The following is a 12,175-nucleotide window of genomic DNA, read 5'->3' as shown; positions in this document are numbered from 1 at the left end:
AAGTCGAATTACAGTGCAGCAAATCACTTTTTGTACGGCCCGCAGAATCCCTCGAAGTCTGAAGTGAGGAAGAGTGGGTAGAAAAGATACTTTTCTATCATCGAGCACCAGTTCCACGCGGACGTGAGTCTTCCATCAATACAACTTCCACCATCTGATCCACTTCCATCGAAGCCATGTTTGAAGAAGTCGCCGTAGATATATGTACTCCAACTCTCTCGACTGATTCGTTCAAAGTACTTTTCAAGGCGCGGATCTCTGTCTTTGAAGACACGAGTCGCTGTTTTAACGATTGGAGAGACTATCCATGGGACTTGTGAGTACTTGTCGATGAAGAACAAACAGTTTGGAACGTCTTGATCGCCCATATGGACAACACTCAGTCCTCTCCACCCCGTCGTACACAACTTCGTTTGTGTATGTGACAGTATTTGGTACATCGCTCCCGACACATTTGGCGCACTTTGCATGCGCTGGAGGCCTTGTCCCGTGTTAACAAGGCGATACGAAGTTCCACTCAGAAACTCTGCGTCGGTGATCTCCCACAAGTGTGGCATGTTCTGCATGACATTCCACCACAACGTCAGACTCTGTGAAACAAAAATGAGTTGTTCTGCGTGGGAATGACTTAAGCAACTTCCTCTTGTACCATATCGAATGGTCAAATCAGTATATTTAGTCTGCTCAGTGAACCTCTCTTGAAGGTCTTTGAGCATCTGGTGAACGACTCCGCAGTTCGCAGAAGCTGCCGCGAACCCGTCCGAGACACTTAATAAGAGTCTCTCTGTGTTTTCTCCGTAGCTATTAATCAAAAACCTTCTCGCCTCTTCTTTCTTGCCGTTTGAAGTCTTTTCGTCTGTTGGCAAGACGGCAATTTTAAAGCACTCTTCATTGAAAATGCCCATCATGTTGTTTTCTTTTGCAAACTTGCCGACGGTCAAAATCTCTTTGAACTTCTTAGTCTTTTCAAAGTTCTTTCCGATGAAGGAAGGGTTATATAAAATCGCGTCTTGAAGGATGTGCATCATCTCTTGGTACGTTGTTCTGAGCAAATGGGGGTTTGCTATTTTGAATCGCCTTCCCACCTCGAAAGTGTCTTGTAAGAAGTCTTCAAATAATTCTTCCTTGTTAATGATCTTCAGACATTCCTTATAGTTATACGACATCATAAGACCAATTAAAGTGTTCCGCAGTTCTTCATGTTGTGCTTTGATTATAGTAGCTTTCGAGTACTTATTAATTGAAACGTCCATAGAAGAGTAAAAGTAACTGGAACCAAAGTAGTACATCCCATATTCACTCCGAGAGACATCAACATTGTTCACATACTCAGAGACATCTAAAGCAGACTCTAAAACGTCTAATAAGATTCTTTCACGGGGACTCAGGCGCATCGGCTGATATGAAGAAAATGAAACAAAAGAAGCTAATGGCATGCGCTCTAAATAGTCCCGATACGTCAGAGAATACTTCGTCTTGTCGTCCATCTCATCATGAAGAATTTCTTTGTCACTGTTGTTCTTCGAGTCGTTTGGGGTTGGGCTTCCACTACTTGACAACGATAAATCTTCTAACATATTTCCCATATCGGTTGTACTCATTTTTTAACTAGTTTAAAGTTGTAATGACAAACCTATATATTTACTCGTCTTGTGCTCTTCAATTTCTCTTTGAGAATCATTTCATTCTTAAATCATATAAAAATATCTTAATCATTTTTGGTTTATTTAAGAGCTTTTTTTCGTTCTAATGTTAATGACGTTTATTGGTGTATATTCTTTAATTAATATCATAATAATACTTATACTATAATTAGTATTTAAATAACAAATCTGTTTTTAAAAATCAAACCTCAATAAGTTCTAATTTTAGATAACAGTATAGTACATTTATAATATAAAACTACTATATCACATAAAAAACAAAAAAATAATAAAGAATGGTATTTTATAGTTTTAATAAACCATTTTTAAATATATATTTTTTATTGTTATTAAAACTATTACAAAATAGTTTCGACCAACTAGTTAATTCAAGAAAACTTGAACTTGAAATAGTTTCCCATCAAATTCCTCAAAGCGATTGCGAGGTTTTGGCAGTAAAATATCCGTTTATAATTCGTCTAATTTTCATAAGTTGTTTTTGAAGATAACAATTTCCGACTCAGAAGTGTGAAATTATCATTTAATTTATATATAAAAGCGCACTATTGAGACAAGATATCAACGAATCAAGTATCTTGAAAATTGGGTATAAAAGGGAACTGTAATAGTGCAGAGACTTGAATAAAATGGTTGATAATACGCCAATAGTCTTGGATATAGGAAGTTATAGTATCAAAGCTGGTACAGCCGAAGATGAAGCTCCCACATGTGTTCTACGAACGATAATAGGGAACAAAGGTGACGATAAATATTATGGAGAGAGTGTTTTAAATAACAAGGAGAGCTTAGATGACTTCCATTACCCTATTACCCGTGGTAACATAGCTGACTTTGATGACATCGAGAATTTATTAAGGTATGCATTTGATGAGAATATGCAAGTAGATGCTTCTGCAGCTCCAATTATATTAACAGAAGAGGCCTTATGCCCTAACCTTAGAAAACAGAACTACGCAGAGCTTTTATTTGAGAAGTTTGAGACGCCGGGGTTACTCTTTGAGTTAACAGGCAACTGTGCATTAGTCCCATTAGACCTTTCCACAGGGATGACTGTAGACTTTGGGGAGTCTTTTGTTTCGATGTTCCCGTTCTACAACTCAACATATTTATTCAATGCATCAGACAAACAGGCGTTTGGTGGGTTAGACACTTCCAACAACTTGGCGACGATATTAAAGAAGAGTGGCATTGAACTTGACTTACAGAAAGATAGAGAGTTACTTAACACTATTAAAGCAGACTGTTCAGTACCAAGAATAGAAGGAAAGGAAGACACCATTAAGGAGTATACCCTCCCCGATGGGAGAACAGTCTCTATCAACTGTTGTGACGTCATTGAACCACTTTTAGTCCCCATGTCAATCGATAAGAGAAATGAAATGCAAGGCGTCGCCAAGATGATCGTCGATTGCATCAACAAGTGTCCTCTCGACTGTAAAAGTGACTTATTCAAGCAAATCAATTTGGTCGGTGGCGCTGCAAAGATCAGTGGACTTTCTACTCGTATCAAAAATGACGTCGAGAAGATCTTGAGAGACTCTAATAACAGAGCTGAAGTCGCCGTCAATGTCTATGACAATTCTGATGTCCTCGCTTGGTATGGGGCAGCGTGTTTAGGTGCACTTGGATCAACCGTTGAGTTATATGCTACAAAGGACTTTTATGATGAAGAAGGGGCTCAAGCCGTCGCTATGAAATTTGCACGTGAAGGTTAATTTTTACTGTTGGAATCCTTCGAGTTTTGATTGAAAGTGTTTTGCCATACAAATAGTTGAGTTAATAGTTATATATCAAATATACTATATTTATTATAATTATGCTATAATATATTATATACAATGTATACTATATTTAATTATAAATATATTATTATATAGAGCTTCACTGGTTGGAATCAAAAATGTCAATTAGTTCGTATGATCATTTTTTTACTTCTTAAATATCGAAGTTTATATTTTTTGACTGAACGATTTTATTGTGATTATATGTATTATATTTAATAATAAATTCAATTATAATTAAATACTAGAACGAGAAAGTAATAGTCACACCTGTATTAACCAAATATGGTATTTTTATTATAAAAATATAGTAACACACCCGAAGTGAGCCAAGAAAGAGAAGAACTTGAATCCCTCAAAAAATGGGGAATACGACAGGCTCTGGCCGTCCATCACGGCTCTCATTTCAAGAACAAGCGCAGATAACACGTCTTTCTTTACCGGCTCAACACAACCAGTTGACACGAAGCAACATCGAACAGATCATTCCTTTAATGCGGGACATTACAAATGTCTTGAAGCTTGGTGCGGTGTCTAAGAAGTGTGCCTCATCGATTATCCTCTCCAAGAAAAATCCGTTTTACTCTCCGGACACTTTAAAACAAGAATTGATCATCTTCTCTGGCATTAAAGTGGTTCAGACGTCCGTCCAACATCTCTCAGAAGTGCCTAATGGCAAGACAGACTATTTCTATAGTGTCAAAATCAATTACGAGAGTGAAGAAGACATCCCCGTGAATTGGAATCTCTATGGCCAAAGTGTCTTGTTATTAGAATTGCAAGTGTTAAAAGACGTCGAATTTAACTTCAAACTCTTTAAAAGCCTTCAACGCGTCAAACTGATCTTTTGGGCGACGACGTCGAAGTCTTCGATGGAGTCGATGGTCGAGTCCTTACTCTTCTGTGACTCGCTCAAAAGTGCCATTCTCGAGGTCGACACGTACATCGAAGAGTTCACCTACGCCCTCCACCAACTGACTCTGAAACGCGTTTTTGTGGTCCTCAAACTCAACACCTTCTCTGAAATCGACTATGTCCAACTCTTTCAAAATACACTCGACGACGGCAGTGAGAAAATTGAAGACAAACTCTATCGGAAGTACTTACATCTTTCGACACATTCAATCGGCTCGTTAACTCACGTTTTGACGGGGGAAGTGTGTCTGTTGCCCGATGAAAATGGTCTCACACTGCCATTATCAAGACATGTGGAAGACATCGAGGCGATAGCGTGGAGGTATTTACCTACCACTTTAAAACTCAAAGGAACAACACAAAGCGACATTAACACCTTCAAAAGTTCCATCAAAAGTTCGATGAAAAGTTCGGTGAAGCGCTCCCTTGGGAAGTTCAGTGAAGAGTCCACACAAGCACTTCTCTCCTTAAATTTGACTCAAGTGACTTCGCTGACGTCTTTGACCCTCGAAGACATCAAAGTCTTCCAAACGCAGACGGTGTGTCTGCCAAGTTCGTTGTGTGCGTTGAATTTCAAAGACGTTGTACTCACCGACTCGACGCAGAAGACACCGAAGAAGAAGAATAACAACGCCGACCTCTCAAAAGTGACTTCATTGACTGCGATGACTATCATTCAGTTATCTGGTGACATCAATGTGTGTCTTCCTTCGTCTCTCAAAAGGTTTGAAGGGTATGTCCCAAGCAATCAAAAGATCTATGCCAATTTAAGTCAAGTTGAGAGTCTTAAAATTCACGGAGAGTTAGCCGAGAGTGTTCCCGAGAGTGTGACGGAGCTGACGGTATATAAAAAGTGTGAGTTAACTCGGTGTACCAAGCTCCGCGAATTGACGATCGAACGCGCTGAAAAGTTCAGGAGTCTCCCGCGCAGTGTCACCAAACTGACAATCAAACAAACAAATGAGAGAGAAATTGCGCTGAGCACTTCCAATGTGAAAGTCTTTGTTCTTTTCGACTCGAAAGTTCAGAAATTAGACGTGCCGGCGACTCTTCAAAGTGTTCGAACGGATTATAAGATTCAAGACGTGGGGAGGTATAAAGGGTCGATGTTGATTAAGTATAAATGACTGATTATTGGTAAGTCATTTATACAAATATATATACACATATACATATATATATACAATAATTCTTGACTCGACATGTCATTGAAGTGTTAGAAGTGCAAAACCGAAGGAAAGGAAACACAATATGTTATTTCTCGAGAAAAACTGGGACGCCATGTTCCTTGCACATCTCGTTAATGATTGGCTCGAGGGGTGCGATGTCGTCTTTGGAGAGCATTTTGAATTCTCTGCAGAAGAAAAAGAAGTGTTGGAAGGATTGCATAGCGACTTGGTCGTTACCGTTTCCTTTCAAGTCGTCCATATGTGAGTAGAACATATGAGCGTAGACTCTGATGAGTCTCTTAAAGATCTTAGTGATAGTGTCCATGAACTTTTTAGGGGGTTTGTCTTTAAATTCTTCGGGGAAGATACTTTGGTCGTCGAAGAGTTCACTAGCCCATATGAAGAGTTCGGAGCAATATTGTTGAGCGGGCATTGATGTTGGTTTCTTGTCGACCATCCAAAGGTATTCGAATTGTGGGCCTGCGTTCATTTGAGGGCAATTCGATGGGGTACATAAGTCAGAAATAGGACTATAGAGTAATTGAATTTCATCTAAGAAATCAAAGCCATTCACTGATAACCATTCATATAAGTTTTGACCTTCAGGGCATTTCACTCCATTGATGATGTCCCCACTTTTCGCTTTCTCAAAAAAGTTGTGCAAGTCGTATCGAATCGTTCCCTTCTCCGCTTTCTTTTTCGGTTTTATTGTGTGCGCTTTGCTAAACATCTTTCAAGTGTTCCAAGTTTCTCAGTTCTTTTTAAGTTTCCCTAAGCATTTCCACAGGAAGATCTTTTGAAGTTCACCTCTTGGTTTGCTCCTTTCTCGCCCTTTTTTCTCGCCTCTGCCTTCAGATTTGCAGGCCTGCGGCATTCTCTTGTCGTTGGCGTTGCAAAGAAATAGTTTGGAAAGGTTTAGACCGTCTTCTTAATTAGACAAGTTTTATATCGTTTGGTTATTAGTATTTTTACTATATCATAATAACAGAATGGAATGGAGCATAACTTTGATTTTAACACACAACAATTGTGTTTTACATGGAAATGGTACTATAAATATAGTAATTAATACTATAAAAAAAGGAGAAAGTGAAGGTGTGATAAGTGATAAAACGTTGAGTGAGATTTGGTAGAAAAAGGAGAAAAAAAATGGAACTTCAGAAAAAAAAACACATTTTGGTCAAAACAAACTTGAAAATGAGTTTTTTTATAAAATGACAAATAGCAATAATCCCAACAAAACTAAAAGACGATATTTATTCCGTCACTTAATGACGGTAAATTCAAAATTGGTAGAATTAATAATATTTTTATTATATCAATATAGTATATCTATCATATTTTATATTTATAATAAATTGCTAAGTATTTATCAATTTGATAAGGTAATTACTAATTACTACTAATTAATAAAAGATATTATTACTTTATTAACTTTTCAATACTTCATATTGGGTATAAAAAAATTATAACTTATCTTTTTTTTTAACACTTTAAATAACATTGAACAAAATTCAAGTGGTCTAAAAATCGGGAAAACTCGAGTTTATTAAATAAATTTCCGTTTTTTTAGAGTTTATTTTTTGTGCATAAACTATACACAAGTCAAAAAAAGGAAAATCACCAAAAATTGGATTAATATCCCTGTAAAAACAGGCCAAAACAAAAACAAGGGTGTTATTTTAAGTGTTAAAACACTTTACTTTCGAAAAACTTATTATAATAATAAGATTTAATATTATTTTTATAATAATTTACTATAATTTAAAATATGTTGGCTCACATTAGTTTCAATTCATAATTGTTTATAAATGCCGATTCAATACACTATAAAACCTACTTTATCACACAATTAAATAATTATTTTGTATTCATTATTGAATAAATTTATTTTTATTTCGATCTAAATTTTCTATATTATAATATAATATTAATTAACGAGTTTTTTTATTCAAGTAAATGAAAGACACAATGAACTTTATGTATTGGTAGTGCAAGATTTATTGAATATCAATACAACTTAATTTCTTATTGAAACAACTTTAAATTACGTTTTATTTTCTTGACTATTTAGTTTAAGTTTCTTGCATCCTTTAAAAGCATTTGTCCCCATTTGAATTGTTTTTGTGTCAACACCAAGTTGTTCTAAACTCACACATCCAAAGAAACACAAATATCCTATTTGTGTCACTTGTTTTGGTATTTCAATAATTTCCAATGAACTACATCCTCGAAAAGTTTCACTGCCTATATTTTTGATGTTTGAAGGCAACTCTATTGTACTTAAAGATACACAATTTTTAAAGACTAATTCTGGTATTGAAGTAATTAAAGTACATTCATTCATTTTAATTTCTGTAAGCGACAAACACCCATTAAAAATGCTTCCACCTATTTTAAGCACACTTTCTGGAATCAATATCTTTGATAAAGAAATACAATGTATAAAACATGATCCTCCAAGTTTTATTATTCTTGTGCATTTTTTGTTACTTATGTCACCTTCAACACATTTGCAAAAATTCACTTTGGATAATCGTTTGCACGTCCCAAAACACGTTCTTCCAATTTTAGAGACACTACTCGGGATATCAATAGATAATAAATACACACAACGTTGGAAGCAATAGTCTCCAAGATATTTTAAATTGTTTGGCAATTTGATGGAAGTCAAGGATGAGCAAACCCGAAAACAACTATTTGAAAAGGATGTCACTGATATTGGAATATATGGTGGTGTTTCCAACAACGCCCTTTCAAAACATTTTTCAGCTAAACTTTTAACATTCTCTGGAATAACATTTTTATATATAAATCTATCAGAAACCGTGTATACCAAATTCTTGAAGACAATTTTAGAATAATTTGGTTTGGATTTAACCTCTTTAAAAATAGAATAGTGGACTGCATAAAAAATACATATAGAAAAGAAATTGGTGTTGTTATACCAATCAAAATGTTGTGTTGTTTTTTCATTTTTTGTGTTTGAGTTATATCCAAGAAAGTGTTCATCTCTTTCTGAGTAAATACAAAGTGTCTCCAATGAAGGGAAGTGTTTAAGAGTTTGCAGAGTAACAGGAATCGGGTTGTAATGAAATTGCATCATGTTATTACAAAACTTTTTGCAGACAAGATTTAAGTTAATAATGTCGGTGAACGTTGAAAAATATTTGGAAACTATCATTATATGAAATGGGTCGAGGCGATTCATAAACTTCTAACTGATTAATACAGTTCATATGTATAAACGATTTTAGTTTAAATTAGTGAAATTTATAAATAAATAACTGACACTTTCAATATAAATAAAAAATTATTTTTATTTAATGTTCTAGAGAAACATATGTTATAATGTTGTTATCATTAAATTTTCTTAAAACAACATCCTCTTTGAAAATTTGGGGCTTCAGTTAAATTCATCAAATAAATGATTTCGTTATGTGGTTGATTTTGAATAAATGGTTAAAATATCATTGAAAATATATTCATTAAATAAACACAATTTTTATAACTACTTTTTATACAATAAATATATTACCAATCCATAGAGTGATTTACATTCGACATTGTCAAAACGAACATTGTGTTTACAATACAAATATTGTAATATTAATAATTGAAGGTTTTTTAATTTTACATATTAGACACTACTCAACAGCTGTTATAAAACGATTCAAAGAGATCCACATACATATAACTTTAAATAACTTTGTGTTAACAAAATACAGCTTATATTTTAATTATCTTAAATACTGAATTTAAAAAGTGTAACCACAACTTATTGTTTAATTAAACATGTACAAACCAATAAAACTATCATCAACCTTAATGTGATATTTACAGCACAAATGAATCATTAAATGTGACCCAATTATACATTCATCACATTCAACAAATTTCAAAGCCAATACCATATTATTTTATAATACAACAAAGAAATAAACAATCAATTGAGAATATCATACATTTTATCCAACGTCCCATTATCCAAATCGCTCAGTTCTATTTCGAGATCGTCGCTCTCCTCTCCGTTATTCATTTCCTTAACAATTTGTTGCAGTTGACTTTGTGTAGCTGTTCTGAGTTGATTTAACAAACATTCGACCTTCTTACGATTCGTCTTTCTTTTCTTCTCAGGTATAAAAAAGGGGTCAATTAGTCTATCTATAGGTATGTCCTCTTGTTCAATCATTTTCTGTCTTAAGTTCAGAAATTGTTTAAATTTCCTTCGTGTTTCTTTATCGACGTCTTTGTTCTCTTCGTTCATCTCAGGGTATTCCAGAAGTTCTTTAATTGACAACATTGCCGTCTGGAACTTTGCTTTATCGTTCTCTTCGACTTGGTCGAAGACACAACGAACGGACTGTGGCGTTTCTAAAGTAGTGAACTTCTTCACAAAAGAATATCTCTCTTCAAAAGGTATTGTTTCGTCAGTCAAATACTTGCTAACAACTTGATTGAACTGAACTAAAAACTCTTCAATTGTTTTACTCGAAAACAACTTCTCGTAATTCCCTTCTAATAATTTATTCTCGGGAGCTAACACTAATGTCGTCTTCATAAAGGCAAAAAGGTCCATCCTTTCGAGTTCTCTTGAATTAAAAATTCAACTCACATTAGTTGAAATATTAAAAATATCGTAAAACATTTTCTATTATCTAATTTAAAATAATTATAAGTATGGTTTGAGTCTAGTTTATTGGAACGAATAATGAAACAAACTCACAACATACTGACTCTTTATTTGGGTTTACTAAATTGGGGTTTACAATTTAGTAAATGTTTTTTTTTAATTTTTGGTTAATAAAATAATTGATTGAGTTGGTTTGTTAAATTAAAAAATAATAAAATTATTTGTTAAATAAATTATTTTTATAAGAACAGAAATAATTTTGTAGTGTTATTTTAATATTTTTTGAATAAATTCTACTCTAATAAAATGTAATTAAAATTAATTAATTATTTATAAATTCTATTCAATCTTTTATTTTTCATTAACATCATTTATTAATAATTTTTTTTTCGTTTTGAGTTTTCTAGCAAAAAATGATCTTATCTCCATAATACAAATATAAATCCTTTTTAATGATAAAAAAAATTTATATTTCAAACTATTAATTATAAAATGATTGTTTTTCTATTTATATAAAATGTTTTTAAAAATAGATAAATGATTTTTCCAATAATCTTTTTAAATAACATAAGAAGTTGTATATTATAAACTAATAATTATACTTTATTTTAATAAAAATAATAATTTGTAAGGATATGTGGCGACCTTTTGACATTAACAACGTGGTGACACATTTCGGTTATTGGTACTTTTCAAACTACAATTTTAATATCAGATGTTATACAATAAACTATTCTTAAAATAGATATTCCACGTAAATACAATGTGGAGACATTGAATTCACAAAACTAAACAGCCTCTTGACACGTTTGGTGATGACACGTTTCCAGAACCTGTTGAATATAAAAAGTATTCGTTCCACTGAATAATCAAAATCAGAAAGTGATGGGCAGAGATTTCTATCAAATCTTAGGCGTCGGAAAGAGCGCCACAGAAAACGATTTAAAAAAGGCGTATCGTAAATTGGCGCTCAAATGGCACCCCGACCGCAATCCAAACAACAAAGAAGAAGCGACGGAGAAGTTCAAGAACATAGCAGAGGCGTATGCTGTGCTTTCGGATCCAAAGAAGAAAGAGATCTACGACCGATATGGTGAAGATGGTCTAAAAGCTGGGATGACTGGTGAACAGCAGTACGATGGGATGAAAGGATTTCCTGGCGGCAGTTTTACTTTCACGACAAATGGAAGCGAAGGGTTTGATCCGTTTGATTTATTTAATTCGATGTTTGGTGGGATGGATGGGATGCCGCAGAGTCGTTCGCGACGGGCGAAGTTCTCGAAAAAGAGAAATGGGTTCAGTGGCTTCGAACAGTTTGGAGGAATGCCACAAGAGTTTCAAGGGTATACAGAAACACCACAAAAAGGCGAAGAAGTTACAGCCAATGTCAATTGTACATTAGAGGAGTTATATAAAGGATGTAAGAAAACACGAAAGATCACTAAGAACATCACAAATTCAAATGGACAAACATCGCAAAAGGAAAACGTCGTTGACTTGGATATTCAAGCCGGATGGAAGGATGGGACTAAAATTAGATTCGAAGGATATGGTGACGAAAATTATGGAGAAGAGGCAGGGGACGTCGTCTTTGTCGTGAAGACAATACCACACCCTTTGTATACAAGAGACGGCGATAACTTACACTGCAACGTCACTATTAACGTTTCACAGGCTTTAACTGGGTTTAAAGTCAATTTGCCATTCTTGGACGGGTCTGAAGTGTCCAAAAAAATCGATCACCCTGTGTCTGAAAACACACCAGAAATAATCAATGGAAAAGGAATGCCTATTAGAAAGTCTCCTGGAAAATTTGGAGATCTGTACATACACTTCAAAATACAATTCCCGGCGTACTTGACGGAGAAACAAAGAACTGATGTGAAATCTGCTTTAAGTGGCGTCAACAATTGGGTGTGATTGGGATGATGAATTGATTCCTTTGTTTTTTAATTTATTTTATTATATATATAGTTTATTTTATAATTAAGAGTAATTAAACATAATATTATA

General features: G+C 34.2%; 7 protein-coding genes across 7 annotated transcripts; 3 read left to right on the top strand and 4 right to left on the bottom strand.

Moving 5' to 3' along the window:
* Positions 1-23: 23 nt before the first annotated feature.
* EIN_044470 (hypothetical protein) lies at positions 24-1,586 on the bottom strand (the record flags this gene model as incomplete). Its single annotated transcript, XM_004253612.1, has 1 exon — positions 24-1,586. The coding sequence occupies one exon, from the start codon at positions 1,584-1,586 to the stop codon at positions 24-26; it is 1,563 nt and encodes a 520-aa protein (XP_004253660.1).
* A 704-nt stretch (positions 1,587-2,290) lies between these two features.
* Positions 2,291-3,379, top strand: EIN_044460 (actin, putative; the record flags this gene model as incomplete). The annotated part of the gene is made up of 1 exon (XM_004253611.1): positions 2,291-3,379. One exon carries the CDS (start codon positions 2,291-2,293, stop codon positions 3,377-3,379), a length of 1,089 nt encoding a protein of 362 aa, XP_004253659.1.
* Positions 3,380-3,807: 428 nt separating this feature from the next.
* EIN_044450 (hypothetical protein) lies at positions 3,808-5,487 on the top strand (the record flags this gene model as incomplete). Its single annotated transcript, XM_004253610.1, has 1 exon — positions 3,808-5,487. The coding sequence occupies one exon, from the start codon at positions 3,808-3,810 to the stop codon at positions 5,485-5,487; it is 1,680 nt and encodes a 559-aa protein (XP_004253658.1).
* Positions 5,488-5,614: 127 nt separating this feature from the next.
* Positions 5,615-6,259, bottom strand: EIN_044440 (Maintenance of ploidy protein mob1, putative; the record flags this gene model as incomplete). The annotated part of the gene is made up of 1 exon (XM_004253609.1): positions 5,615-6,259. One exon carries the CDS (start codon positions 6,257-6,259, stop codon positions 5,615-5,617), a length of 645 nt encoding a protein of 214 aa, XP_004253657.1.
* A 1,317-nt stretch (positions 6,260-7,576) lies between these two features.
* EIN_044430 (hypothetical protein) lies at positions 7,577-8,740 on the bottom strand (the record flags this gene model as incomplete). Its single annotated transcript, XM_004253608.1, has 1 exon — positions 7,577-8,740. One exon carries the CDS (start codon positions 8,738-8,740, stop codon positions 7,577-7,579), a length of 1,164 nt encoding a protein of 387 aa, XP_004253656.1.
* Positions 8,741-9,475: 735 nt separating this feature from the next.
* Positions 9,476-10,108, bottom strand: EIN_044420 (hypothetical protein; the record flags this gene model as incomplete). The annotated part of the gene is made up of 1 exon (XM_004253607.1): positions 9,476-10,108. The coding sequence occupies one exon, from the start codon at positions 10,106-10,108 to the stop codon at positions 9,476-9,478; it is 633 nt and encodes a 210-aa protein (XP_004253655.1).
* A 939-nt stretch (positions 10,109-11,047) lies between these two features.
* On the top strand, positions 11,048-12,082 carry EIN_044410 (hypothetical protein; the record flags this gene model as incomplete). The annotated part of the gene is made up of 1 exon (XM_004253606.1): positions 11,048-12,082. The coding sequence occupies one exon, from the start codon at positions 11,048-11,050 to the stop codon at positions 12,080-12,082; it is 1,035 nt and encodes a 344-aa protein (XP_004253654.1).
* Between the last annotated feature and the right edge of the window lie 93 nt (positions 12,083-12,175).

This window comes from Entamoeba invadens (genome assembly GCF_000330505.1).
Source record: "Entamoeba invadens IP1 unplaced genomic scaffold scaff_1105074724821, whole genome shotgun sequence".
Taxonomy (NCBI): Eukaryota; Evosea; order Mastigamoebida; family Endamoebidae; genus Entamoeba; species Entamoeba invadens.
Note: the sequence above shows the minus strand (reverse complement) of the source record. Positions and strands in the feature narration are given on the sequence as shown.